The following is a 25,955-nucleotide window of genomic DNA, read 5'->3' on the forward strand; positions in this document are numbered from 1 at the left end:
GCATGGTCTACGGAGTGCATTTGTGTTTAAATACAAGCAGATGAATTTACAAATAATATTTTTGAAAACATTATCATCCATATATTCCCCATAAACAATTATTGTTCATGCATGCTGCTGAATGTTTTGTGTTTGCCAGGATAGTGACATCATCGGCTGTCATCTTTACCAGCTTCTGAGCATCTACTCTGTCAATAAACAATCAGCATGACTTTGCCTGAGAAATTTGTGTCTTGAATAATAGTAAGTATGTTTATTACTGTCCTGCATTAAGGGATCTGATAGAAAAAGCTGAAAAAATATATATTTTATGCATTTAGCTAAAAGCCTGGACTGCTCACTTCCTTGTTTAAAAACTAAACTATCCATTTGCAAAAAAACAAAAGCACTTAGTGCTCACTTCAAATATAGTGCTCTCAGTCATAAAGCACTGATATGCTCTACTAAAATGAGCACTGAATTTTCGTTTCGAATTCTGCACGGGTGACTAAGATCTCAGCCTCTCTTTTGTCAGCTTTATGATTGACAAATACCAGCAGTTAGTGTTCTCAATGGAGGTCACATGACAATTGCACCTTGCAATCACAATTTAAATCTGCGCCCTCAGAATGCTTTAAAAACTCATGTTCCAGCTCTAAAATCAGAGCAGATACTCATTATCTGAGTGCCATTGACTGCATAGAGCATTCATGTTCTTCATTGTTAAGTTCCTGTGCTGGTATGTGCCCTTTCATGCTCTGCACATTGTCCCCCTCAAGCAGCAAAGGTAGACTTAATCTCTTCAAAGCAGGTAAGGTCAAAGGGAAGATGACCTGGCCCTGGCTTTCATGAAAACTCTTTTTGTTGGTGTGTCCCTGATGGCCCGGCTGCACAAAGCCACTGACCTCTGTAGAGGCCGAAAAAGCCCTCGTAGCGTACGACCTTCTTGAAACAGTCAATGCTGTTCTTGTACATCAGCTCTTCCACGAAGGAACCTGAAGAACGTTGGTTCTGCATGCGGGTCTTCACCAGGTCGATGGGGTACACGGCAGTGGCACCCATCGCTGTCGTGAGAGGAAATGTGTTTTAAACTATGTACGATATGGAATAATAAGACTGTTTAAGGAATAGTTCACCCAAAAATGTAAATCTCCCAAAAATGCATTTACTCTCTGGGCATCCAGGGCACCATATAAAGCGTAAACGGTCCAAAACAGCTCTAAACAAATATGATGAACATTATTATGGATTATTAATATATTATGGACAGCTATTTTGGCCAGAAGCAATGGTTTAAAGTTAAAATGCTTTAATGATGGGACTTGTTTTTTAGAAACACTTTTCATTTACAAGACCAATTACTTGACTACTGTAATATCAGCCACTTTGGACTCTCATTTTGACGGCACCCGTTCACTGCAGAGGATCCATTGGTAATGTAATGCTTAATTTCATCAAATCTTTTCCGATGAAGAAACGTTATAAGAGTTATATCTTGGATACCCTGAGAACGAGTGCATTTTCAGTAAATGTTAATTTTTGGGTGAACTATTCCTATAAAATAGAAAATATACTGGCTGATGAAGGACACATCAAAAAAGAACAAAAAAGAACAAAAAAAAATTAATAGAAAGGGAAGAAAGTCAGGATATTTCGGAAGAACCCATCAGTCAGTTCTTATCTGACAACTTTGGGGTGGACACAAAGGGGGATACAGCACCGACAGGCTTAATTAAAGAGTGAGTCGCCCTGCACTACCTCCTTATTACCTTGTCTCCTCTGAGGGAGCCAGACTGGAGCCAAACACAGGGCCAAGCACCACCTCCTTACGTACACACAGTCCAGCACACACACACACACTCTCACACACCCCTCTGATCACTGACAGGTACAAAAGGAGCTTCCCATGGTGCATAACCTCATTAAACTAGAGAAATAGCCCCCTATGAAGGCTATAGGGCAGGCTTTTTGTTATTCTTTTTGTGCAGTCCTGCTATCTCTGGCGTGGAGGAGGAGGGGCTACTGCTGGTGCAGGCTCAGGTAAAGGAGTGGTGCACAATGATCTGTGACTGACTCACCTCCAGCCACAGAGCCCAGAGTGAACCTGTACGCCGACTCAGCGGCCTGAAGCAGAACCGAGCGAGATCCATCCCCACCAGACTGCTGTGGAGAGAGAAAATAAAAAGATGCTATAATATAATCATTACATTTGAGCACTAAATTAGCATATTAGAATGATATATATAAAATGATATATAATGATGAAAATAGAACATTTTAATATAAGAGAAAATATAGAATCGAATAGAATGTAATATATGGCTTATAAATAAATTAGAAGCTGCCATGAAAAGTTTCGCTTCCATATTTTATTTTTGATAAATGTACTATTATTCTAAAGTGACTATGGAAAATAGAAAATGCTCATGTGGAAACTTTTGACTAAACATTGAATGAAATTTAATTAGGATTTCACAAAATAATAATACACTTAATTTAGTTTGATCCAAGATGTCTAGATAATTAGAAAGTTAGTGTTAGTTGAGATGAGCAGAAACCACGATCAAGTGGGTTCAATCAGTGTCCCAGCCACAGCCGTAGCCCCACGGTTAAAGAGAGCATAAGAAATAAGGCCAGCCAGAACCATCCAAGCGTCCCATGCTGCATTCCCCGCCAGAGAAACAGTCGCCCAGCCTACCCGGTGACCACCTGTCAGGAACCTCAAGGTAAATGCCCAGATTGCCACTGTACACCCCTTCCAGACTCACTGAGGGGTTAAGGGTGTGGGATGAACTGTGTTGGGGGAAGTGGTGAGGGAGAGCTGGCCAGCATCCCATAAGGCCAGACCACAGCCCAAAGCAGCTCATTGTGGTGGGACTGGCGTCTCTGTCCCAGGCCCCCGCTTCGTATGGCCCTGTACGAAGGAATAACTCAGCTCTCAATGTGTTTGGAGGCAGGACTTCTGTTAAAATAAAGAGTGAATTTTTCTAGACACAGACACGCTCTCTTTCTTTTCCCTGTAGAGTCTTCAGGCCTTTCTGTCTGTTTTAATTTCCCCTCATCTCACCATCAGACGCTGATAAGTTTCCTCGACTGCTGGGCCCGTGTTTCATTTACAGCTTTTTATATGTGTGATCTGTGTGCTGATGACAGATTCAGATATTCTCTTCTTTCACTGCTCTGGTTAAAGCGAAGACGAGAGCTCAGCAGTAGCTGAGGGAAAAATCCAGAGGGGCTGGAAACGATGCATTGATCAGAAGCACTTATAAACTCAAGTTCTCAAAACATATCTTTAACTTCAGCAAAAGTGATGTCAAAAAATGAATGAACCAATAACATCAATAGGAGTAAAAGTAGCACATTTAGATAACCAAAACTTGTTAAAGTGATTTGATAGGATATCTAAGGATACACAAGTCACATTTTTGCAATGACAGAACAAAGAAAAATATAGGACAGTCTACTCTGGGTGTGTCCAAATCCGCTCCTTATTTCAACTACAAGTGTGCTAACCAGAGAATCAAAATCGTTCAATCACTGTCAAAACTGTTTGAATACATGAAACATTCCCAAAATTCATATAAATGCCACTACATTCATTTACTGGAAGATCTGTAAAATTGCAAAGACTAAAGTCTCAAATCTAAAGAAATATTCTTTATAAAAGTTAAGACTCGTCGACACCCCACTAAAACGGATCATTCTAACTCGCCCCCACATCTCTACGTCACGATGTGGGAAGATTTGCACAACGCCGCCCAGATGTTCACGCAAAGAAAGAAGGCATAACTTTAATTCTCATTATAGTATTGTTGTTGCCGCCACTGTCATGTCGTATAGACGATGTGTGTTTGGTTGTGAAAGCATAACTACTTTGTTTGGCCTTCCAAAAGAGGAAGATATCCGCTTCGTCATGCCTGGAGCTGATCCGTGCTGGTCGCTGAGGATATACATCAAATTCGCACTGTGGATCGCCAGATCGACTTTCACTATGGACAAAGCGGCATCCAGCCCAGGGTCATCACATGTGGTTGCCCCAAGCTCCTTCGTAGAATCCACCAGCCGCACCGTTGTCAAGCCGGCCCACCTCTGCTCACTCTAGGCCTCCGGCCTCTGCTCACTCAAGGCCGCGGTGTAACCCTGTTTTGTTGAGAAAGCGAAACTACTTTGTTTGGCCTTCCAAAAGAGGACATGACTAGAAATCATGTTTATTTCACGTTTATAATGGGTTTTATGTTCATGTCTCAACGCTCCAGCCTGACAGGACATCACAATATGTTAAAGGGCGTAACATTTCCTTCACACGCTTGAGGTATTCGGCCAATCACAACGCACTGGATAGTTGGCCAATCACAGCACACCTCGCTTTTTAGACCGATGAGCCTTGTACAAATCGACATGTTTCAGAAGGGCAGGGCATAGAAATTAAACAATAATGCACAGAATATGGAAAATAATGTGTTTTTTAAAATTAAAGCGCATAAACATTTAATTACACCAAATACACAAAATAACGTTCTTTTTAGCAGCATCATATGAACCCTTTAAAAAAAAAACAAGTGTACCAAAGTTCTGTACAAATGTAAACAGTTTTTGGCAAGAGAAATATAAAAACTAAAACTAACTCATTTAAAATAAAATAAGCAAGATAAGCCATAAACAACTAAACCCACCTATGTAAGTTAGGCAATACCATAGGCTAAAGAAAATAAATGAGTCTTCGATCTAGATTTAAATGCTTCCAATGTGGGGGAGGATTTCACAACAGCTGGATGTAATAAATACTTTTATTTAGTAAGGATGTATTACATTTATCAAAAGTAAGACAGTAGGACATTTATAATGTTACAAAATATTTCTATTTCAAATTAATGTTGTTTTTTGAACTTTCTAAATAAATAAAAAAACCTGATAAAAGTATAACAGTTTCCACAAAAATATTAAACATAACTGTTTTCAACTTTGATTAGAAGTTGAGATTTTTCTTGAGCAGCAAATCAGCATATCAGAATGATTTCTGAAGGATCATGTTTTACTAAAGACTGGAGTAATTATGCTGAAAATTCAGCTTTTCCATCAAAGGAATACATTATGAAATTTAAATGAAAAAATATATATATAAAATTAATAAATGTTACATTATATTAAAACAGGGAAATAGTTTAAATTACTTCTTTTAAACAAAGTTACAGTTTTACTGTATTTTTAGATAAAGTCTTGGTAGAGAGTTCTTTCTAAAACATTTTTTAAAATCATGCTTTTTGGATAACAGTGTATGTTCAACATATAAATTCTATAGTGCATTTTGTGGCTTTGATTTATTGCATTTTAATGCACAACCTCATAACTGAGTCAAAAGGTCCCAAAAGTTAGTGGACTAAGGCCCAGTTTATACCGATCTCTATAATCTTTTAAGACAAGTTTATACTCTGAGGTTCTAAGTGTTACCTGTCTTTGAATCTCAGCAAGGTTGTAAGGAAGAGCTCCCTCCTCCAGAGGTGCAGTCCTCTCAATGTCAAATAAACCAACACGTCTGAAAAAAGCAAAAACATGGGCAGACATAATTAAACAGTTAAACAGATTCCTTTTTTCTGCCTTTACAGAGCACAACATCTCAAAGAAGTTTATGGAAACATGGTATAGTTTGTCCTCAAAATCTTGAAAAAATAGTCAAGAAATAATAATGTCCGAAAACCAAGCTCCATTTGAGACCTAACCAGTAGTGTCATAATATCTGACTCTTCCAAAATGTGCATGTAATATCTTTGGTTTCTGGAAAGAGGGGTTTAATTCACAATGATTATACCGCACTATGGCTCAGAGCAGATATTTTGTAAATATACTTCCAAGCTCATTACTGTACTGGTAGGAACTTTGCAGCAGTTACTGTAGTGTGGAAACATGTGTGCCGCTACATGCTGCAGAAAATGTTAGAATAAGCTGGACCGTGTTCAAATCCTCCCACTGTACAATAATAGGAGGAGTCATGTATCATCGACTATGCAATTGCCAGAACAAGACTCAGAATAGAGGGACCAGAAAACTTTTTTCATATAATTACAGAAGAGTCAAACAATGCTGTTTTTAGACGTCAAGAGTGACTAGAGGGCTCTGAAACACAGGCTGCGCTGAAGTATGTTATGGCTGAGCCTCGAACCCTCCTCTTGATGGGCAGAGGCTCTCAGACGATGATTCAGCAAGGCCTTATCACCATGGTGACTCACCCTCTTGGCTCAGACAGGTCAGCCAGCTGGAACAGGATGTCCACTTCCATAGGGGTCACCTGGCCAAACCTTTGGGCAGCAATGATGAACTCCTCTGAAAAACAGGGAAAGAGAGTGCAGAAAACATCTAAAAAATTTTATTTGAATTTAATACAAATTTCACAAAGATACACTATTCCAACATTTTAAATAAGTTTTTCGAAAACAAGTTTTGTCATTCATGCTTCCTAAAACGAGTTTTCCATTTGAATATATTTTTAAGTGTAATTTATCAAAAAATAAATAAAATAAATACATTAAATGATCAGAATGTATCTATGACAAAGGGTTCTAAAAATATGGTTACTTATAAAAAGTGTTCCCATGGCTCAGTTTGCCCCAGGTTTGAGGTAAGTTGACCCGAGTCGAGTCAGTGAGTAAATACGATAAAAAAAACGATAACTATAAAGATAACTATAAAGATAACGATATTAGCGTCCACACCAGCGAACGATATTGTCTGTGTATTCTAAGCGGACACACGTCTGCTGCTTTAAATTCTCGAGCTCATTACAACAGGCTTGATTCTGATTGGTTGGCAATTCCAATGATATCGTTTCTCTGTGCCTTTATCGTTATAGTTGTGGTGTGGACTCTGCTATTCTTTAATATTGAGAACGATTTTTAGAACTATATCTTTATCGTTATCTTTATAGTTATCGTGCTTGGTGTGAACGGGCCTTAAAGCGTTAGTTCGCCCAAAAATGAAAATTATGTCATTAATAACTCACCCTTATGCTGTTCCAAACATGTAAGACCTCCTTTTATCTTCGGAACACAGTTTAAGATATTTTAGATTTAGTCCGAGAGCTCTCAGTCCCTCCATTGAAGCTGTGTGTACGGTATACTGTCCATGTCCAGAAAGGTAAGAAAAACATCATCAAAGTAGTCCATGTGACATCAGAGGGTCCGTTGGAAAATACATTTTGGTCCAAAAATAGCAAAAACTACAACTTTATTCAGCATTGTCTTCTCTTCCATGTCTGTTGTGAGAAAGAGTTCAAATCAAAGCAGTCTGGATATCCGGTTCGCGAACGAATCATTCAGTTCACCAAATCGAACTGAATCGTTTTGAACGGTTCGCATCTCTAATACGCATTAATCCACAAATGACTTAAGATGTTAACTTCTTTAATGTGGCTGACACTCCCTCTGAGTTCAAACAAACCAATATCCCGGAGTAATTCATTTACTCAAACAGTACACTGACTGAACTGCTGTGAAGATGAACACCGAGCTGAGCCAGATAACGAACAATAGACTGACTCGTTCACGAGTGAAGAACCGGTTGCATGGTGTTCGGATCACCAGTAGTTCTTTCGGACAGTTCGATTCAATAAACCGGTTGAAGAAAACGGTTCACCAGTTCTTTTGAGCTCGACGTAATGGCGTCATTGGCGATGATTGCCCTTGATTCAAGCCTTCGGTTTACCCGCGCCCATAACACTAGCACAGAATCAGTTCAGAATCAATCACCAAAAGAATCAGTTCAGTTCAGACGCTCTGTGTGTCGGTCTGCTTCACGCTGAATCACACATGCGCATCATCGGCTCCTCGGTTCACGAATCGGACGCGTCTGACAGAAACGGTTCTTGACTCGTGAACGAGTCAATGTTTTTGTTAGTTATCTGGCTCGGCTCGGTGTTCATCTTCAGTTCTCTCTTCACAGCAGTTCAGTCAATGTACTGTTTGAGTACATGAATTACTCCGGATATTGGTTTGTTTGAACTTAGAGGGAGTGTAAGCCACATTAAAAAAGTTAACAGCTTAAGTCATTTGTGGATTAATGCGTATTAGAGATGCGAACCGTTTAAAACGATTCAGTTCGATTTGGTGAACTGAATGATTCGTTCGCGAACCTGATATCCAGACTGCTTTGATTTGAACTCTTTCTCACAACAGACGGGAAGAGAAGACAATGCTGAATAAAGTCGTCGTTTTTGCTATTTTTGGACCAAAATGTATTTTCGATGCTTCAAAAAATTCCAACGGACCCTCTGATGTCACATGGACTACTTTGATGATGTTTTTCTTACCTTTCTGGACATGGACAGTATACCGTACACACAGCTTCAATGGAGGGACTGAGAGCTCTCGGACTAAATCTAAAATATCTTAAACTGTGTTCCAAAGATAAAAGGAGGTCTTACATGTTTGGAACAGCATAAGGGTGAGTTATTAATTACATAATTTTCATTTTTGGGCGAACTAACCCTTTAAGATGCACCATCTGGGTGTAAAATGACCATCTGACACAATCTGATTCAAACCCATGTGAAATTAATAACAATATAAAAACAAATTTAATAATTTCCTTTTACAAACAGTCATATTTCTTTTCATAAAGTTAACTTCAACAACATAAAACCAACCAAATCAAGTTTAAATTTCAATATTTCCAGTTGTAGCCTTCCTAAAAACAGAGAGTTTGAAAGTGAAAGTAAAAGTGATGTGACATACAGCCTAGTATGGTGACCCATACTCAGAATTCGTGTTCTGCATTTAACCCATCCAAAATGCACACACACAGCAGTGAACACACACACACACCGTGAACACACACCCGGAGCAGTGTTTTTATCAGAGAAGGATTTGGTGCACTTGTACACTGTCCCTATCAAATAAACTGAAAATAAAATGTTTATTTGATCAACTAGATCACTAATATCACATTAAAATACCTTTTCTCAGAATTTCTTTCAGTCATTTTTGCAGTTATTTCTAGCCAGCTGGTAGCAAGGTCATTTTCAGCGGATGTTCTGTTTTTAGTCACTGGGTGAATTACATGTAGAAGTGAGCATCACTGTGACTCATTTACTCAGAACGGCAGAACACTTGAAGTAAACACTCAGGACAATATGGTAATGTACAGCCTATATGTCTCTGCCACTTTATATAAATTCTAATTTATAGCTATTGCAATTATTCTTTCACATCTAATATTGCCTGTTTGTGTCTTTAACTCAATTTAATTTCAATTTCTGTAGTATTTGTTAAAACTAAAAGAAAAGAAAAAATTCCACAAATAATCCATATGTGCACCATAACAGCTGAGGTAAGATTTCAAATTACCTCAAGATGCATAAGTGCCGATCAGAATCACATGACTCTAAAACAGTAAAATTATTTCCTCAAAGTGGCCATTTGCCCTTCACTAACAGCCTTGTAGAAGGACTCTTCATGGAGGAATTCAGCTACTCGCTTTCATTTGTACAACAACTTGCACCATCTTCATTAAAAGATAGAAGCTGAAGTTTTGTGCATGGAGTATTACAAGGTTTGAGCTGTATTGCTCTCAGTCTCACTGAATTGCTCGCTGTTCTATTAATAAACTATGTGTCCCTACTTGATCATGTAGTAAATAATTCATTCAAATATTTAGCAAATCACTGAGTCTGGGCTTGCATTGGATATCAGTTGGTTGTGCAGTTTAAGAGTAGAGAGGTAATGAGCAGGGATTCCCACTGCACTGGTATAGAGTGACTAGCCTGAAAAAGGCAGCAAGTGTTCTTACACAGAGCCCTATTGAATCAAGGCCAGCTCAGCTTACCCCGGCCTTAAACATGCTGTGAAGTGTGAAGAACGCTCCAATCAAAGATCACGCAAGGCATCTGTCTCTTTAGCTCCCTCCAAAAACAAACACCGGCTACAGTGTGAGGAACATGCCGCCAAAAGCATTCAACCAGACAAAAATCATATTTGATGCTACAAAATCGTGATCGATAGCAATGAAACAAGTGAGATGAATTTCTGCTTTAGAATGGCCAGAACATCAGTACGATGATCCACATTAAAGGTTTTATACATTTGCGAGCTCTTTTTTTCTATCTGCAGCCTTTGTACGGGGTGATGTGTTCCCCATTTTCCCCAGGTGGCAAACGATGGCTGTTGCAATGACGAAACTATGCTTCGGCGTACTGCTCAAAACATACGGAACCAATCAGCTGTGGGTCAACAAGAGTACTAGACATGGAAATTCGCACGCACAAGTCCCAGCGGAGCCCAATGGCGGCCTACAGCCTCTGTGGGAACAGCAGCGGTAAATGTAGCCTCCCCACCCCTGGCCCCGGTCTCCACAGGGCTGATAGCATCGCAGGCTGGGTGTGTACAGCAAGAGTGTGTGTCCAAGACGCAGAGCTCCATTGAAGCCAGACTATGAGGGCTGTTTCACAGGTCAGCAGTTGGCCAAGGAGACACAGGCCAAAGGTTTTTTAAGGTGTTGGGGCTTTGTTTTAAAAGTCCTCCTTGATAGGCTATAGACAGGTTTTTTAAAGATATTTATCATCCTTTAATGAGCTAAATGTGACTTATCACAATAGTAATAATACACTTGTACTATGCAAGTTGCTAAAAATATATACAAATAATTAAAATTAAAATAATAATAATTAGAAGAGTCTGAGTGAGAAAAAAAAATCTGCAATTAAACTTTTTGTTATTACATTATTTTAAAGTTCACAACAACAAATGTAAGTAATATTAATTTTTTTATTTTATTTTTACTTTTTTATTTTTTTAAATGTGTTTTAGAGCAAGATGTTTTATTTAACACATATTATATATATATATATAAGTGGTGGGCCGTTATTGGCGTTAACATGCTGCGTTAACGCGAGACTCTTATCGGGCGATAAAAAAAATATCGCTGTTAATCTATTCTCAAAGTTGGGTTGGGAGCTGGGTCTATACTAACAAGCTATGATGACTTTCACCTTGATATTTTATATAACCGACTGAGTCTGGCTGAGGCCAGCCTAAAAAAATGCTCAGGACAGTTGACGGGCCACTGCTGCGCATCGTCACGAAAGCTTATATTTTTCACAGGTTTTTACGCATTACCGCTTGTCGATTTAAACATTAAAGCATCCAAACACAAGACGCGGAAAAGTTGAACAGAGTAGCTGGTTACTCGCGCGCTGTGCTCGGTGTGGATGTTCGGTGAGGAGAGAGAGAGAGTCGCGTATCACGGACAGCGACACTGAACCGAAAGTCGTCTCAAAACACTTGAAAATCGAATTTGCTTATTTTTGCTCTTGTGCCGACAAATACATACAAAATATGAAAAAATATCCACCTTGGAAATTATGCTCGAAAAACTGTCAGTTATTTCTTAAGTGAAAGAAACATTTGAGAGAAAAAATGGGATGTGTATTATATTGGATGCGTTCATCGTCTCTTAAAGTGACCGCGCCTAATTTAGCTACTGGCTGCTGTAATGTTAATCCAAGAAAATGAAAGAAAATCACTCACACTTACTTTGTAGTTTTAACAGTCAAACCAAAAATTATTCAGACACCAGATATAATTTTTTATATATATAGCAAAACTGTAATAATGTGAGAAATGTTGAAGGTTTCTGAATAAATGTAGGTTTGATTGTATATTTAATTTTTACATTGAAGACTACCCAGTGCTATTTTAAATTTAATTATTTGGTTTCTGTACCTTGACACCTACAAACCTAAAAAAAACTTGAACATTGGTGTGAAACAGGCGTAAGGTTGTTTGCACTTTGTGCAATGTGGAATTAGTTTATAGCTTTTTCAAGCACTTTGTGATGCATTTTGGAAACAGGAGATGAGCCCCTTTTCTAATGCAACACCTAGCTTGATAAACCCCTTCTCAAAGACTTACTGTTTGTCAATTATATTTGAGTAACACACATATTCTGAATGCCTTCGGCAGAATTTGAATGAGCCATTTTAATCTATGTTAATCTAGATTAATTTCAAAATCACAGTGAGATTAATCTAGATTCAAAAAATTAATCTATGCCCACCTATAGATATATATATATATATATATATATATATATATATATTTTAATGTGATTTAGAGCAAGATGTTTTATTTAACACATATTATATATATATATATATATATATATATATATATATATATATATATATATATATATATATAAGTGGTGGGCCGTTATTGGCGTTAACATGCTGCATTAACGCGAGACTCTTATCGGGCGATAAAAAAATATTGCCGTTAATCTATTCTCAAAGTTGGGTTGGTAGCTGGGTCTATACTAAGCAAGCTATGATGACTTTCACCTTGATATTTTATATAACCGACTGAGTCTGGCTGAGGCCAGCCTAAAAAGATGCTCAGGACAGTTGATGGGCCACTGCTGCGCATCGTCACGAAAGCTTATATTTTTCACAGGTTTTTACGCATTACCGCTTGTCGATTTAAACATTAAAGCATCCAAACACAAGACGCGGAAAAGCTGAACAGAGTAGCTGGTTACTCGCGCGCTGTGCTCGGTGTGGATGTTCGGTGAGGAGAGAGAGAGAGCCGCGTATCACGGACAGCGACACTGAACCGAGCTCTCTTCTGCGAAGAGAAAGGCGTCTCAAAACACTTGAACATCGAATTTGCTTATTTTTGCTCTTGTGCCGACAAATACATACAAAATATGTAAAAATATCCACCTTGGAAATTATGCTCGAAAAAACTGTCAGTTATTTCTTAAGTGAAAGAAACATTTGAGAGAAAAAATGGGATGTGTATTATATTGGATGCGTTCATCGTCTCTTAAAGTGACCGCGCCTAATTTAGCTACTGGCTGCTGTAATGTTAATTCAAGAAAAAAAATCACTCACTGCTCTTGACTGAATTTCTTTGTAGTTTTAACAGTCAAACCAAAAATTATTCAGACACCAGATATAATTTTATATATATATAGCAAAACTGTAATAATGTGAGAAATGTTGAAGGTGTCTGAATAAATGTAGGTTTGATTGTATATTTCATTTTTACATTGAAGACTATCCAGTGCTATTTTACATTTAATTATTTGGTTTCTGTACGTTGACACCTACAAACCTGAAAAAAACTTAAACATTGGTGTGAAACAGGCATAAACTTGTTTTCACTTTGTGCAATGTGGAATTAGTTTACAGCTTTTTCAAGCACTTTGTGATGCATTTTGGAAACAGGAGATGAGCCCCTTTTCTAATGCAACACCTAGCTTGATAAACCCCTTCTCAAAGACTTACTGTTTGTCAATTATATTTGAGTAACACACATATTCTGAATGCCTTCGGCAGAATTTGAATGAGCCATTTTAATCTATGTTAATCTAGATTAATTTCAAAATCACAGTGAGATTAATCTAGATTCAAAAAATTAATCTATGCCCACCTATAGATATATATATATATATATATATATATATATATATTTTTTTTTTTTTTAGTCCACAAGAACATGTAAGAAATATTTAAAATAAAAAATAAAATAATTATTATTTTAAAAGACAGTAACAAAAATTGGAGTGGTTTTGAAAATTGAAAAATGCGAGATGTACTGTATTATATAAATAGTACAATTAAATATTTATTTATATTAAATTGCACACATTACATATTTGCACAGCAACATGAGACATATAATTGTTCAAAAAATGTATATGAATTTGACGTATATATATATATATATATGTATGTGTGTGTGTGTACAGTATGTGTATCAAATTTCACATATTATATAATAACAATAATTATATTGCCTCAACAAACACATACAGAAACACATGTGGGTAATTTTGGGGCACATAAAGTCAGCCTAATCTGGGGAGGCAGGACAAAGTCAAAACAAAACAAAATAAAAAATAAAAAACCCTACTAACCTTTAGTAACTTCCACATCTTTGCGGTTGCCTGCCAGGGTGGTGTAGATCTTCCTAATGAGCTCCATGTTGTTTAGCAGAGAGTTGAAGCCATTAAAGTAAGAAAAGCTGACCTGATGTGACGTACTTCCACCGGCCGCCTGCAAAATTGGCAGACACACAGACATCTGAACGAAGACATCCTTTTATGAGGGACAGAGGTGATAAATAGCTGAGAATTCTATGGAGAGCCAAACATTAATCAAGCTACAGTGCGGCGACATCTTTAGCACGTCCACCCCACAGAGCGCTAAATAAATACACGTGTTTCACAGAGACGGCACACTGGTAATTTCAGAGGGATTCAAGCTCGAGGGCCATTTTTAATTAAGCTGTTTTATGAGAAGAGAGACATATAAAGTGGAAAACTAACAAGAGGTAAATCTTTAAATAGCATCTGACAGGATGCTCGGTGTAAAAACTCCCTTTGCCACTCAGATAGCGAAATAAATTTTGCATTTATGCTGTAATATTAAGTATCAAATTAAACATTTCTGGAATGTATTCATTTTGACGTAGTGTAGCTTGGCTGAAATAGTTCTTGTACAGTTTTCTTCAGGCCTAAGAGGGGCTGGGATAGAAAAGCAAGAGCAGATTGTCCCTCACTAGATGGCGCTGTGTGCTTTGCAGAAATGGTGGCGTTTACCTGAAGCCACAAAAACCATACCTGCTCTGAAGTGTGCATAACCTAGATGTCATTTGTAAAATCCCTGCATAAACCTGTCCATAAAAAAGTATAAACCTTTTTGTAGATGGGATAAAATGTTTACACCTCCTGTCTTGTTTTGCGAGGCATCTAAATTAGAGGATTGAGTGTATAGACTGGGTCTGACGAGCGCATTGTCTTCCATTTATTTCTAATGGCCTCGAAATTGTGTGTTTACAAACATCTCCTAGAATCCTAAGGTTTGTGAGGCACAAACCGTGGAGAAAATGACAGACTCCAGCGAGTGTGTATAAAACAGACTGCTTACACATATACACCTAGCAAATAAATATCTCCCAGTGGTTTACGTGAAACAAAAGTCTATCACAAAACTGTCCTCCAATACAACCGCTGGCTGAAATAGCTAAAACATGAATACAAATAAACAAAACTCACTGCAACTAAGCATTCCTCCACAAATGGTGTGAGCATGTGGGGTCTGATGGTCACCATGATGTCCCTGAAGTCCAGAGCGGTGATGGTGCCTGTCCCGGCCTTGTCTCTTTGCATAAAAGCCTGTCTGGCATGTTCAAGCTGCATCTCCTGCAACACAATACATCTCAATTAGTGTGTGCATGCTAGTAGTTTACACAATGCTGAATTGGAGTCATTTGTACTGCAAAAAAAGAAAAGAAAAAGGATATATTACATGCTCGTGACTTTATGCATGTGATCCATTATGTACAGCTGGCCTTAATTATGTACAAATGTAAATGTAAATCAATCTTTGAATGGAAAAAGCAGATGATTTATAAATCTTAAATATAAAGACTATATAAGTAAATATTATACATGTAATTATTAAATGAACCCTGTGCATCGATCTAAATCAAAATATGTCAACATGTTTAGTCAAAACCCTAATAAAGATTTACATTTATCAATTATAATACTATTTATTTTGCTTAATCATAAATGCAATTTTATTTACAATATTATATGTTATTACATGGGCTACAAAAAAGAAGACAAGCCAGTGTCAGGAGCATCAGAAAATCATAAATGTAAATAAAATCATTAGTTAAAAAAAAAAAAAAAAAAAATCATATATATATATATATATATATATATATATATATATATATATATATATATATATAAAATTTCCATTTTTAAATATATATTTATTTATAAAAGCATCAGTCCATTCAACGTCACCCATGCTGTTTCAATGAAATAACTATTTTATGTGTTTGTTATTACCTTTGTTATTACACTTAATTTATTTGCTTGCAGACATATGCTAGAAAGACATTAGGAGAGGGAAATCTAATTTTGTTGATTGTGCAACTCATCTGAAACGGCTGCAGTATCACATCAGGAGACGAGAATGGCTTTCTTACACATCTCAGGCTTTTAAAGAGAGTTGTTTTTCTTTCTTCCCGAGCTACCGCTACAAAATCCTAGAAATATAGGTCTGCTGTGCGAATAGACGCACATTCATATAGAAGAAATGTCTGCTCACAAAACACGATTAGAGAAAATGCCAAAGCTCTGAATGTCAGACTCCATGCTAACCTATTTGGGATATTATAGAAATGTCATTGTCCTAATAAAAATACAGCAATAATAGTTACAATTGTTGCTGGTAATTTCACTATTATTAACCTATTTTTCACATCAATATACTTATTTGAATATTCGCAAATCACATTTAAGCAAATGCTGGAAAAACTTTACATCTTATACTGTACACGTGCATGCTCCTCTGCCTTTCAAAAACACACAAACAATGTTTTAAACAAGGAGGAAATGCCAGTAGCAGTGTAAATAAATAAAACAAGGGCAGAGCAAAATATTATCTGGCTACTGATTTTTCCTGTCTTGCATTGCACTGCTCCAGCCACAAGCATGTGGAATTGCATAATAATTGTGGATCTAAACCTTACAGTTTACAGTTAGCTTCTTAAAACCTTAAATTACTGCAACTGTGAGTATTTCAGGAGCATGCTTTTTATTTAGAGAGGAGAACAACTGAACCTATGAAAGCCAATACTGAAACCACTATGGTATTTATTGTGCCTTTAATTGTCTTTGGAATCAAATAAAAACATTTGATGAGCCACCTCTGTTCGGGTCAATTATTGTAATTCAAGCGCTGGCATTAAAACCGCATTTAAACAGCGAAACAGGCACTTTCTGAGAAGTCTTAAAGATCTCATCATCAATGTTCAGGTTAAAGAAGCTGCAGGATTTTGGACCTTTGGCCATGTCAGTAATACTATTTCTGACAGCAGAGTCAGATTCCTGACATGTCTGACATGTTTGTAGGTGGTCATATTGACAAGAAGTCAGTGTTAGAAACCACCCATTCATAAAGGAATAATTCAGAGAATTTGTGGATTTCATTGAGTAAATCTGAATCGGCAGCTTTTTTCTCATAGTATGTGAAGCTGCTGGTGCAAATTTACAGTGCTGCGTGATATTGTATCAGTGCGATTGTATCAAATCTAACAGTTATCACCGGCCGGATTTTCAAATCACTCCACACGACCATAAAAAAAAATTGCCAATTCGAAGAAAATGAAATAAATGGGACAGGAAATGTGTTTTTTCATCGTTTTCAAGTTCCAAAAACAAAATTAATCCCGTCTTGGCCACAAACACACTCTCGGCGTGTTTCTCGCCGTTTCCCAAAAACCCATCTGGTTAAAGTTACGTTTAATATAAAAAGCTCATTCAGATATAGTGAGCGTAGATGTAAACTTGGCACAGCCGACCCCTCACACTCCCTCTGCCCACTCTCAGGTCTAGACGTTATATTGGGAAAGGTCTTACACACCACCACAAACACAAAAGGAATACTGCTATTCTTCTTGTAGGAGAAAACCTTTACCTGTTTTAGACTGCACTGAGGTTATGTCACTTAATGAGAAACAAATGCTGGCATAGGAATATAAGTGCAGTGTTTCATTAATGACTAACTAGGTCAATATGCCTCGTTGTGCTGTGGGAAACGGTGCCCAGAACTGTGTGTCAATCTAAGCAAGACCAGGCACAAAATATAGCAAACAAGACATTACATCGATCTGAGCTCTGCGGCGGTGAAGGGAAGTATGCGACGGGGATTGTATGAAAGTGAACATGTCAGGGCGTTCATGGCGGGAATAGGTGGGGTGCAAGTGGATCAGAGAAATTAGACGGCAGTCATACCCACCAGCAGAAACTGAGTGAACTCCCCGTAGTTTAGGTGTTTCTTCCTCTCAGCGCCAAAGTGAAGCTGAACAAATTCCGAGTTCCAGTTAAAGGGGATGTGCTGGTGAATAGTGGTCTGACCGAAAACTTGTTTCACATCCTCTGAAATCAGAGATATGCCTTGCGTCAGAAATGTAATTGTTGAGGATTGAGTTACAAAACTATGCATTGTTCGATTTTAATGATAGTACCGCTAAAACATGGGTCTACGAGTAAACCTTGTTTAAAAATGCAGGGCATCAGGACATTTTTTTTTTTTTTACATTTAAACATGAAAATGTACATAAAAAAAATTGTAGGTCCTAAACAAGTAGATTTAAGACACTGAACTTGACTCTTTATACAGAAATACACACGTTCGTGCTCTTGAATCAGCTCAAATCATGCTGGAGAACAAGATCAACTAGTTTTACACAAACCTGTGGCCTTCATCAAATAAGAAAAAAAAACTAAAATGAACCATTTAGACATTTAAGTTCATTTTTCCACTCACATGCTGATGATACAATTAATAATAAAACATTAAATTAGAAAAAATAAAAGGCTAAACAGAAGTGGCCAAATAAGTATTTGCAATGAAGATGACAATAAAAGCAAAGAAAAATTAGGGTTGGCGGTATTTCTCATGAAGCGCTGCACATCCAACAGGTTTTTCCCATTTATGGCAAAATATATACAGTAAGCATTCATTTAGCAGATGCTTTTTATATGGCATTACACCAGAGTTCCACTGTGGAGTTACTCCAGAGCTTTATTTTATCAGTGTTTATGAACCTGTCAACACTTCTCTGTCCTTCTTTCTTTACATCGCTTTGGAGTCGCATGGCAGCCTGCAAGTTTAATACCTCTAACTCTCCTAATTGAAGCTTGGGGGGGGGGGGTGAAAAATAAAATACCCTAGTCATTCATTCATTAAAAACTAAATTTTCCAGACTCTTAAAAAATACCCCTTCATAATCTGACTTGCAATGACAGGGTTTATTAAATGGTGGTTAAATGGTGAAAGAATCTGCTTAATGTAACAGCAAGAGACCTTTAATGCTTTTAATGACATTAAGAGGGTTATAAACGGGAGTCTCCTGTTTGCTTGAACACAGAGCGGCATTTCATTTTCCTGCCCTCTGTAGTGCATCACAATAAAGTGCTTTTGACATGACCATAATCTTAGTCAGAAGTTATTTGCTATTTATGTTGACGGGATGGCAACAGTTGAAAAACAGGTGTATGAGACAAATACTGCCTATACGTTTTCATTACAGCTCAACCCAGACATACTACTGACGACATGAACAACAAGAGACCTTTGAATGGCACAGAAACATCATAAATAACCCAGTCATTTCAATACGAAATAAGCACATGTGCATGTACTATCTGATCTTTTTCCCTATTGACTAAAACAGGCTAATGAAAGTCTATTTCTCTCTGCATAGCCACTTTGAGTAGTGCATCTGAAATGAGCTGATCTGACAGGTCTCACCTATAAAAGGCAAATTAGACTAAGTCAATTAGGGAAATTTAACGTATGAGATACACACATGCAGTCTTTCTGCGCCAAGTTCTTTTGCAATATGTATATAACTGCAAAAGTAACTTTTCATCTTATTTGTGCATTGCTATCTTTGGTTCTTATTCTTATCTGGAATCAAATAACCGCAATGAATGTAAAGCGGAAGATTATACTGATGTCCACTAGCGTCTGTTTGAAATCAATCTGCTTTTTGAAGATCTCTGGCAGTGGATGAATAAACCTGATTAAGAGTTTTACAGTTACTGATCCTGTAAGTGACAGGAATCTGTCGGTCTAAGCAAGCATTCAGATTAGACTACTTAGCATTAGCCCTTTGTTTTAAGGCTTAGCATAAGGTGCTTTGGAATTATACTCTGTAACCTCGCTGATTTAAACAATCAGCTGATATAAACACAGTTTAGGCCAAGACAAGGATATTCATGCAATGAAAATTTACAACAACAAAAAAAAAAACAGTCTAGTTCTTACAGAAAGTGACTATGACATGACTTTAAGTGACTTAGTCTTTATAAATGATGGCAACTTTAGATCATTACAAGACTCCAATGTTCAAAAGACATTGCCAAACAGCACAGCAACTAGGCCCATTTACACAGAATGTGTGCGATCACAGGTGAACTTTAATGAACATTTTACAACAGCTTCAAAGGCAGCTCATCCGATCAGAATTTTGAGCTGGAACTCTGTTTTATGAAGTGCGTTGTACACTTACCAAAAGTGGCAATTCCGTTTCCAGCTTTGTCGAAGAGCTGGAAGGCGACCATGAAGAGAGCATCCGGAGCACACAGCACTGCCTCAAAAGCCAGAAACTCCTGGAAGGAGATCAACCTGATGGAGACAAACAGACTTACAGCCTACATATTGTGGACACTTCACTCCACCAGTCTGGCATTACATTATTGAATGATGAGAGGGTATCACTCACTGATTACTGCTTCTCATCGCCAAACAAAAAAAGGTAGCTCATATTTTCATTGTGAACACTTGACACTTGAGTGATTTGTTCAACTGTAATTATCAGCCTAAAATTATGATGTACAAAACATCTAAACACACAGTCCAGCTTCGATTCTAGGCCCAGAGATTAAGTGAATGACAAAACAATTCGACATAACAGGCTATTCAATGATCCCGATCTTGATTGAAGTGCCTCCAATTTGACTGTCAAATGTCATTACCTTTTCTGAAAATGGGACCAGTTCATATAAAGCCCCCAGGATAGGAACTCAGTAAATAATGTGATTACAAGAGAACCACCAAGTCATGCTGCGGTATAGTAAAGAAATGCTCAGGAAGTGCAGTGTCTTAAAAAGATTCATGTATAGGCTTATACTAAAAATGTTCAGAATAAATGAATATATAAACTAAAATATATATAGTTAAAAATATATATTTATACAAATTGTACGAATGCAACAGAAATTGCACTTCCGTATGAATTTCTTTACAAAACAAAAATATTCATTTAGTTTTGTTTTTTAATGTATGAGTTGAACCTGATAGTAAAGAAAAACGGCTTGCTATTGATTAGGTGTGCCCAAACTTTTGACTGCCTGCGCACATTTTGAGAAAAAGATAGGAAGCCATTCACATAATTGCCACTGTTATTAAATATAACAATTTTAAGATTATTTCATTAGTTCCTTTATGTGTGCTCACTTTACAGTGAGAATAAATGGGGGCTATTGTTAAAAAAAAAAAAAAAAAAAGAATCAAGTAAACCAACAGAAAGATTAAAAAAATTTGATACCAATAAAGGGGAACAGCACTACTTCTTCAAATGACTAAAAGTTTGAATCATAATGGAGAGCATGACATTTGCCGAACATCAGAAAACACATAAACATGCTCACAAACGCACACGTACGCATGAATCTACCTGATTAAAAAAGAAGCAATTTCAGCATTCATAGGAAACCCTGGGGACCACGCAATCTAGTCTTTATTTAAGCGCAGTTCAAAGTTGCCTCAACTCCATTATGAATTTCACAAATGGATACAGCAATTACTCGAGGTCACTGCTAACGAGCAGTCCCAATGCATGCATCTCTAATTTATTTCAATTTCCAGCGAGCAATGATTACATTTTCGTGGCCACTCTAATTAATTTTGTTACTGATGAAATTCAAAGGAACTGAGAATTTGTGCGCTTCCAGCATGCCAAATCAGCCACATTGTGGAGTCAAGAGTAATTGTTTTATTAACTAAGCTGACAGTAGGAGAACAGGAGCCTGCTGTTTCAGAGTGGGCGGAGAGCTACAAAAGGTGATCCGCTGGGCCCAGGCGTCAATGATTATAAACAAAAAGCAATGAGAAATGATACAGATGCTGCTGCTTTTACAAAAAGAAAAATCGACTAAAACTTAGTAAGTGATTAAAATGCATCGCCAACACGAGAAACCGCTGGAAGAAAACTATGGACTTCTAATCACCAGATGGTATTGCTTTCATTTCAGATCAGCTTGATGGTCACTGTAATTGATTTTGGGAGCGTATCTGCATTAAATACCCTCCGATCATCAACATACACAAAAATGAGTTGTGCATGTAGTTTCCACCAGCACCATGCCAGATGCTTATGATGGTTGATTAGCAGTGCCTTGACTACTAGAGAACAATTACGCTGATACACAGACACACTAAGATGCCGTAGCCATGAAAAACAAACTAAACTGAAGCTCGAGTAATAAGGCCAATGCAAAACATCTTCCAACCATCAACTAAAATGGCACAGAACCAGAAGGGTAAAATGGCGAACGCAAAAACTTTTCTCGAATATGATACTGAAATGGTTTAATAATACGGGCAGTTCGTGTGGAACTTTGTTTTTCTAAACACACAAAAACTGGAAAATCTTTTTTAATACACCACCATTCAGTTCAGGGGTCAGTAGTTGTTTTTCAGAAATAAGTACTTTTATTTAGCGAGGACACATTAAATTGATCCAAAGTGACAATTAAGACAATTATAATGTTGCTAAAAAAAATCCAAATAAATTATATTCTTAAAAAAAAAACATTCTGAAAAAATGCATCACATTTTCAACAAAAATATGAAACCGCACAACTGTTTTAAACATCGATTATAATAAGAAATGCTAATTGAGCACCAAATCAAACTGCAGATTGGGGGAAATTCAGCTTTGTGATCACGGGAATACATTTCATTTTAAAATATATGAATATAGCAAATTGTTATTTTAAATTGTAACTAGATAGTAAAGTTTGTTTTCAAACTTTAAGTTGGCTTGAAAAAGCCTGGCCAGAAAGTTAGAAAAATGTAGAAAGTTTGAAAAGCTTAAAAAGTTTTAAAAATGTAAAAGTTTGAAAAGTTAAGAAGTTTAAAAAAGAAAGTGATTAACATATTACTAGCATTATAAGCAAGTGACTACCATGTCGTTAGCATGATTAGCAAAGTTTTTAACATGTTTCTAGCATGTTGAGAGCATGATTTTAGCATGATTAGCATTTTGCTAGCATGTTTCTAGCATGTGACTAGCATGTTTCTAGCATGATTAGCATGTTGCTAGCATTCCACTAGCATGTTTGTAGAATGATTAGCACGTTGTTAACATTTCGGTAGCATTTTGTTAGCATGATTAGCATGTTACTAATATGTTTGTAGCATGATTAGCATGTTGCTAGCATGTTGCTAGCATTTTTGTAGCATGATTAGCATGTTGTTAGCATGTAACTAACATTTTGCTAGCATGATTAGCATGTTGCTAGCATGTTGCTATCATTTTTGTAGCATGATTAGCATGTTGTTAGCATGTAACTAACATTTTGTTCGCATGATTAGCATGTTGCTAGCATGTTTCTAGCATGATTAGCATGTGGCTAGCATGTCTCTAGCATGTTGTTAGCATGTTTCTAGCATGATTAGCATGTTGCTAGCATGTCGCTAACATTTTGCTAGCATGATTAGCATGTTGCTAGCATGTTTGTAGCATGATTAGCATGTTGCTAGCATGTTTCTAGCATGATTAGCATGTTGTTAGCATGTTTCTAGCATGATTAGCATGTGGCTAGCATGTCTCTAGCATGTTTCTAGCATGATTAGCATGTTGCTAGCATGTCGCTAACATTTTGCTAGCATGATTAGCATGTTGCTAGCATGTTGCTAGCATGATTAGCATGTTGCTAACATGTTTCTAGCATGATTAGCATGTGGCTAGCATGTCTCTAGCATGTTGTTAGCATTTTTCTAGCATGATTAGCATGTTGCTAGCATGTTGTTAGCATGTTTCTAGCATGATTAGCATGTTGCTAGCATGTCGCTAACATTTTGCTAGCATAATTAGCTTGTTGCTAGCATGTTTGTAGCATGATTAGCATGTTTCTAACATGTTTCTAGTATGATTAGCATGTGGCTAGCATGTCTCTAGCATGTTGTTAGCATGTTTCTAGCATGATTAGCATGTTGCTAGCATGTCGCTAACATTTTGCTAGCATGATTAGCATGTTGCTAGCATGTTTGTAGCATGATTAGCATGCTGCTAACATGTTTCTAGCATGATTAGCATGTGGCTAGCATGTCTCTAGCATGTTGTTAGCATGTTTGTAGCATGATTAGCATGTTGCTAGCATGTCGCTAACATTTTGCTAGCATGATTAGCATGTTTGTAGCATGTTTGTAGCATGATTAGCATGTTGTTAACATTTTAGTAGCATGATTAGCATGTGGCTAGCATGTCTCTAGCATGATTTTCATGTTGCTAGCATTTTATTAACATGATTAGCAAGTGACTAGCATGTCGTTAGCATGTTTGTAGCATGATTAGTATACAACTAGCATGTTGCTAGCATGATTAACATGTGACTAGCATGTGGCTAGCATGGCTAGCAAGTGACTAACATGTTTCTATGCTAATCCAGGTAAAACCAGTTGATTCAGTTAGAAACCAGCTAAGACCAGCGTGACAGTGGCCAAAACTACTTTAAAACCATGTTAAAAGCATGTTTTTGACATGATTATCAAGTTACTAACATGTTGTTAACATGTTTCTATGATAATCGAGCTAAAACCAGTTGATTCAGTTAGAAACCAGCTAAGACCAGCTTGAAAGTGGCCAAAACCACTTTAAACCATGTTAGAAGTATGTTTCTAGTCTGATTAGCAAGTTACTTGCATGTTATTAACATGTTTCTATGATAATCTAGTTAAAACCAGTTGATTCAGTAAAGAAAACCACCTAAAACCAGCTAAGACCAGCTAAAGCCAGCTTGACAGTGGCCAAAACCACTTTAAACCATGTTAGAAGTATGTTTCTAGTCTGATTATCAAGTTACTAACATGTTGTTAACATGTTTCTATGATAATCTAGCTAAAACCAGTTGATTCAGTAAAGAAAACCACCTAAAACCAGCTAAGACCAGCTAAAGCCAGCTTGACAGTGGCCAAAACCACTTTAAACCATGTTAGAAGTATGTTTCTAGACTGATTAGCAAATTACTAACATGTTGTTAACATGTTTCTATGATAATCTAGCTAAAACCAGTTGATTCAGTAAAGAAAACCACCTAAAACCAGCTAAGACCAGCTAAAGCCAGCTTGACAGTGGCCAAAACCACTTTAAACCATGTTAGAAGTATGTTTCTAGACTGATTAGCAAATTACTAACATGTTGTTAACATGTTTCTATGATAATCTAGCTAAAACCAGTTGATTCAGTAAAGAAAACCACCTAAAACCAGCTAAGACCAGCTAAAGCCAGCTTGACAGTGGCCAAAACCACTTTAAACCATGTTAGAAGTATGTTTCTAGACTGATTAGCAAATTACTAACATGTTGTTAATATGTTTTTATGATAATCTAGCTAAAACCAGTTGATTCATTAAAGAAAACCACCTTAAACCAGCTAAGACCAGCTAAAGCCAGCTTGACAGTGGCCAAAACCACTTTAAACCATGTTAGAAGTATGTTTCTAGTCTGATTAGCAAGTTACTAACATGGTATTAACATGTTTATATGATAATCTAGCTAAAACCAGTTGATTCAGTAAAGAAAACCACCTAAAACCAGCTAAGACCAGCTAAGGCCAGCGTGACAGTGGCCAAAACCACTTTAAAACTTGTTAGAAGTATGTTTCTAGTCTGATTAGTGAGTAACTAGCATGTTGTTAGCATGTTTCTATGCGAATCTGGCAAAAACCAGCTAAAAACAGTGGATTCAGTAAAAACCAGCTAAAACCCAGCTAAGACCAGCGTGAGAGTGGTCAAAACCACTTAAAAACCAGTTTGGGAGACTAGCCAAAACAACTGATCAGCTTAGGCTGGTTTTAGCTGTATTCTCAGTAGAGAGTTTTTAAGGTTTGCCCTGGTAGTAGACAGCTTAAATATATTATAAGCCTTATTTTTCAAAAGTTTGTACCCCCGTAATGAAAGTCTATGGGATTTAAGGTGGTTTTGGTAGTCTGGTTTACGAAAACCATAAGCCGAATCAGTTAGAAAAGATATAGCAACCCGAGTCAGACCAGTCTGAAGGTCTGACCCGAGTTTGGTGGTTCTAGCTTGAAAGCTCTAGGAGGAGATAGTGTTTAAAATTTGGCTCAGAAGAATAATAATAATAATAATAATAATAAGATTAAATAGTAGATCAG

The 25,955-nt window shown here is 37.1% G+C and overlaps 1 protein-coding gene across 3 annotated transcripts in view; it reads right to left on the minus strand.

Annotated features, from left to right (window-relative positions):
• Positions 1-25,955, minus strand: part of slc25a13 (solute carrier family 25 member 13) — a 47,564-nt gene that overhangs the window by 17,851 nt on the left and 3,758 nt on the right. For all 3 annotated transcript variants that reach the window (XM_026231585.1, XM_026231586.1, XM_026231587.1), the window contains 8 exons: positions 20,067-20,182; positions 17,786-17,925; positions 15,025-15,171; positions 13,885-14,023; positions 6,204-6,297; positions 5,428-5,512; positions 2,058-2,142; positions 885-1,043 (listed from right to left, as the gene is read on the minus strand). In XM_026231585.1, coding sequence (XP_026087370.1) covers positions 885-1,043; positions 2,058-2,142; positions 5,428-5,512; positions 6,204-6,297; positions 13,885-14,023; positions 15,025-15,171; positions 17,786-17,925; positions 20,067-20,182 — 965 coding nt within the window. The remainder of the gene's footprint in view (positions 1-884; positions 1,044-2,057; positions 2,143-5,427; positions 5,513-6,203; positions 6,298-13,884; positions 14,024-15,024; positions 15,172-17,785; positions 17,926-20,066; positions 20,183-25,955) is intronic.

Source organism: Carassius auratus, chromosome 44 (genome assembly GCF_003368295.1).
Source record: "Carassius auratus strain Wakin chromosome 44, ASM336829v1, whole genome shotgun sequence".
Classification (NCBI taxonomy): Eukaryota; Metazoa; Chordata; class Actinopteri; order Cypriniformes; family Cyprinidae; genus Carassius; species Carassius auratus.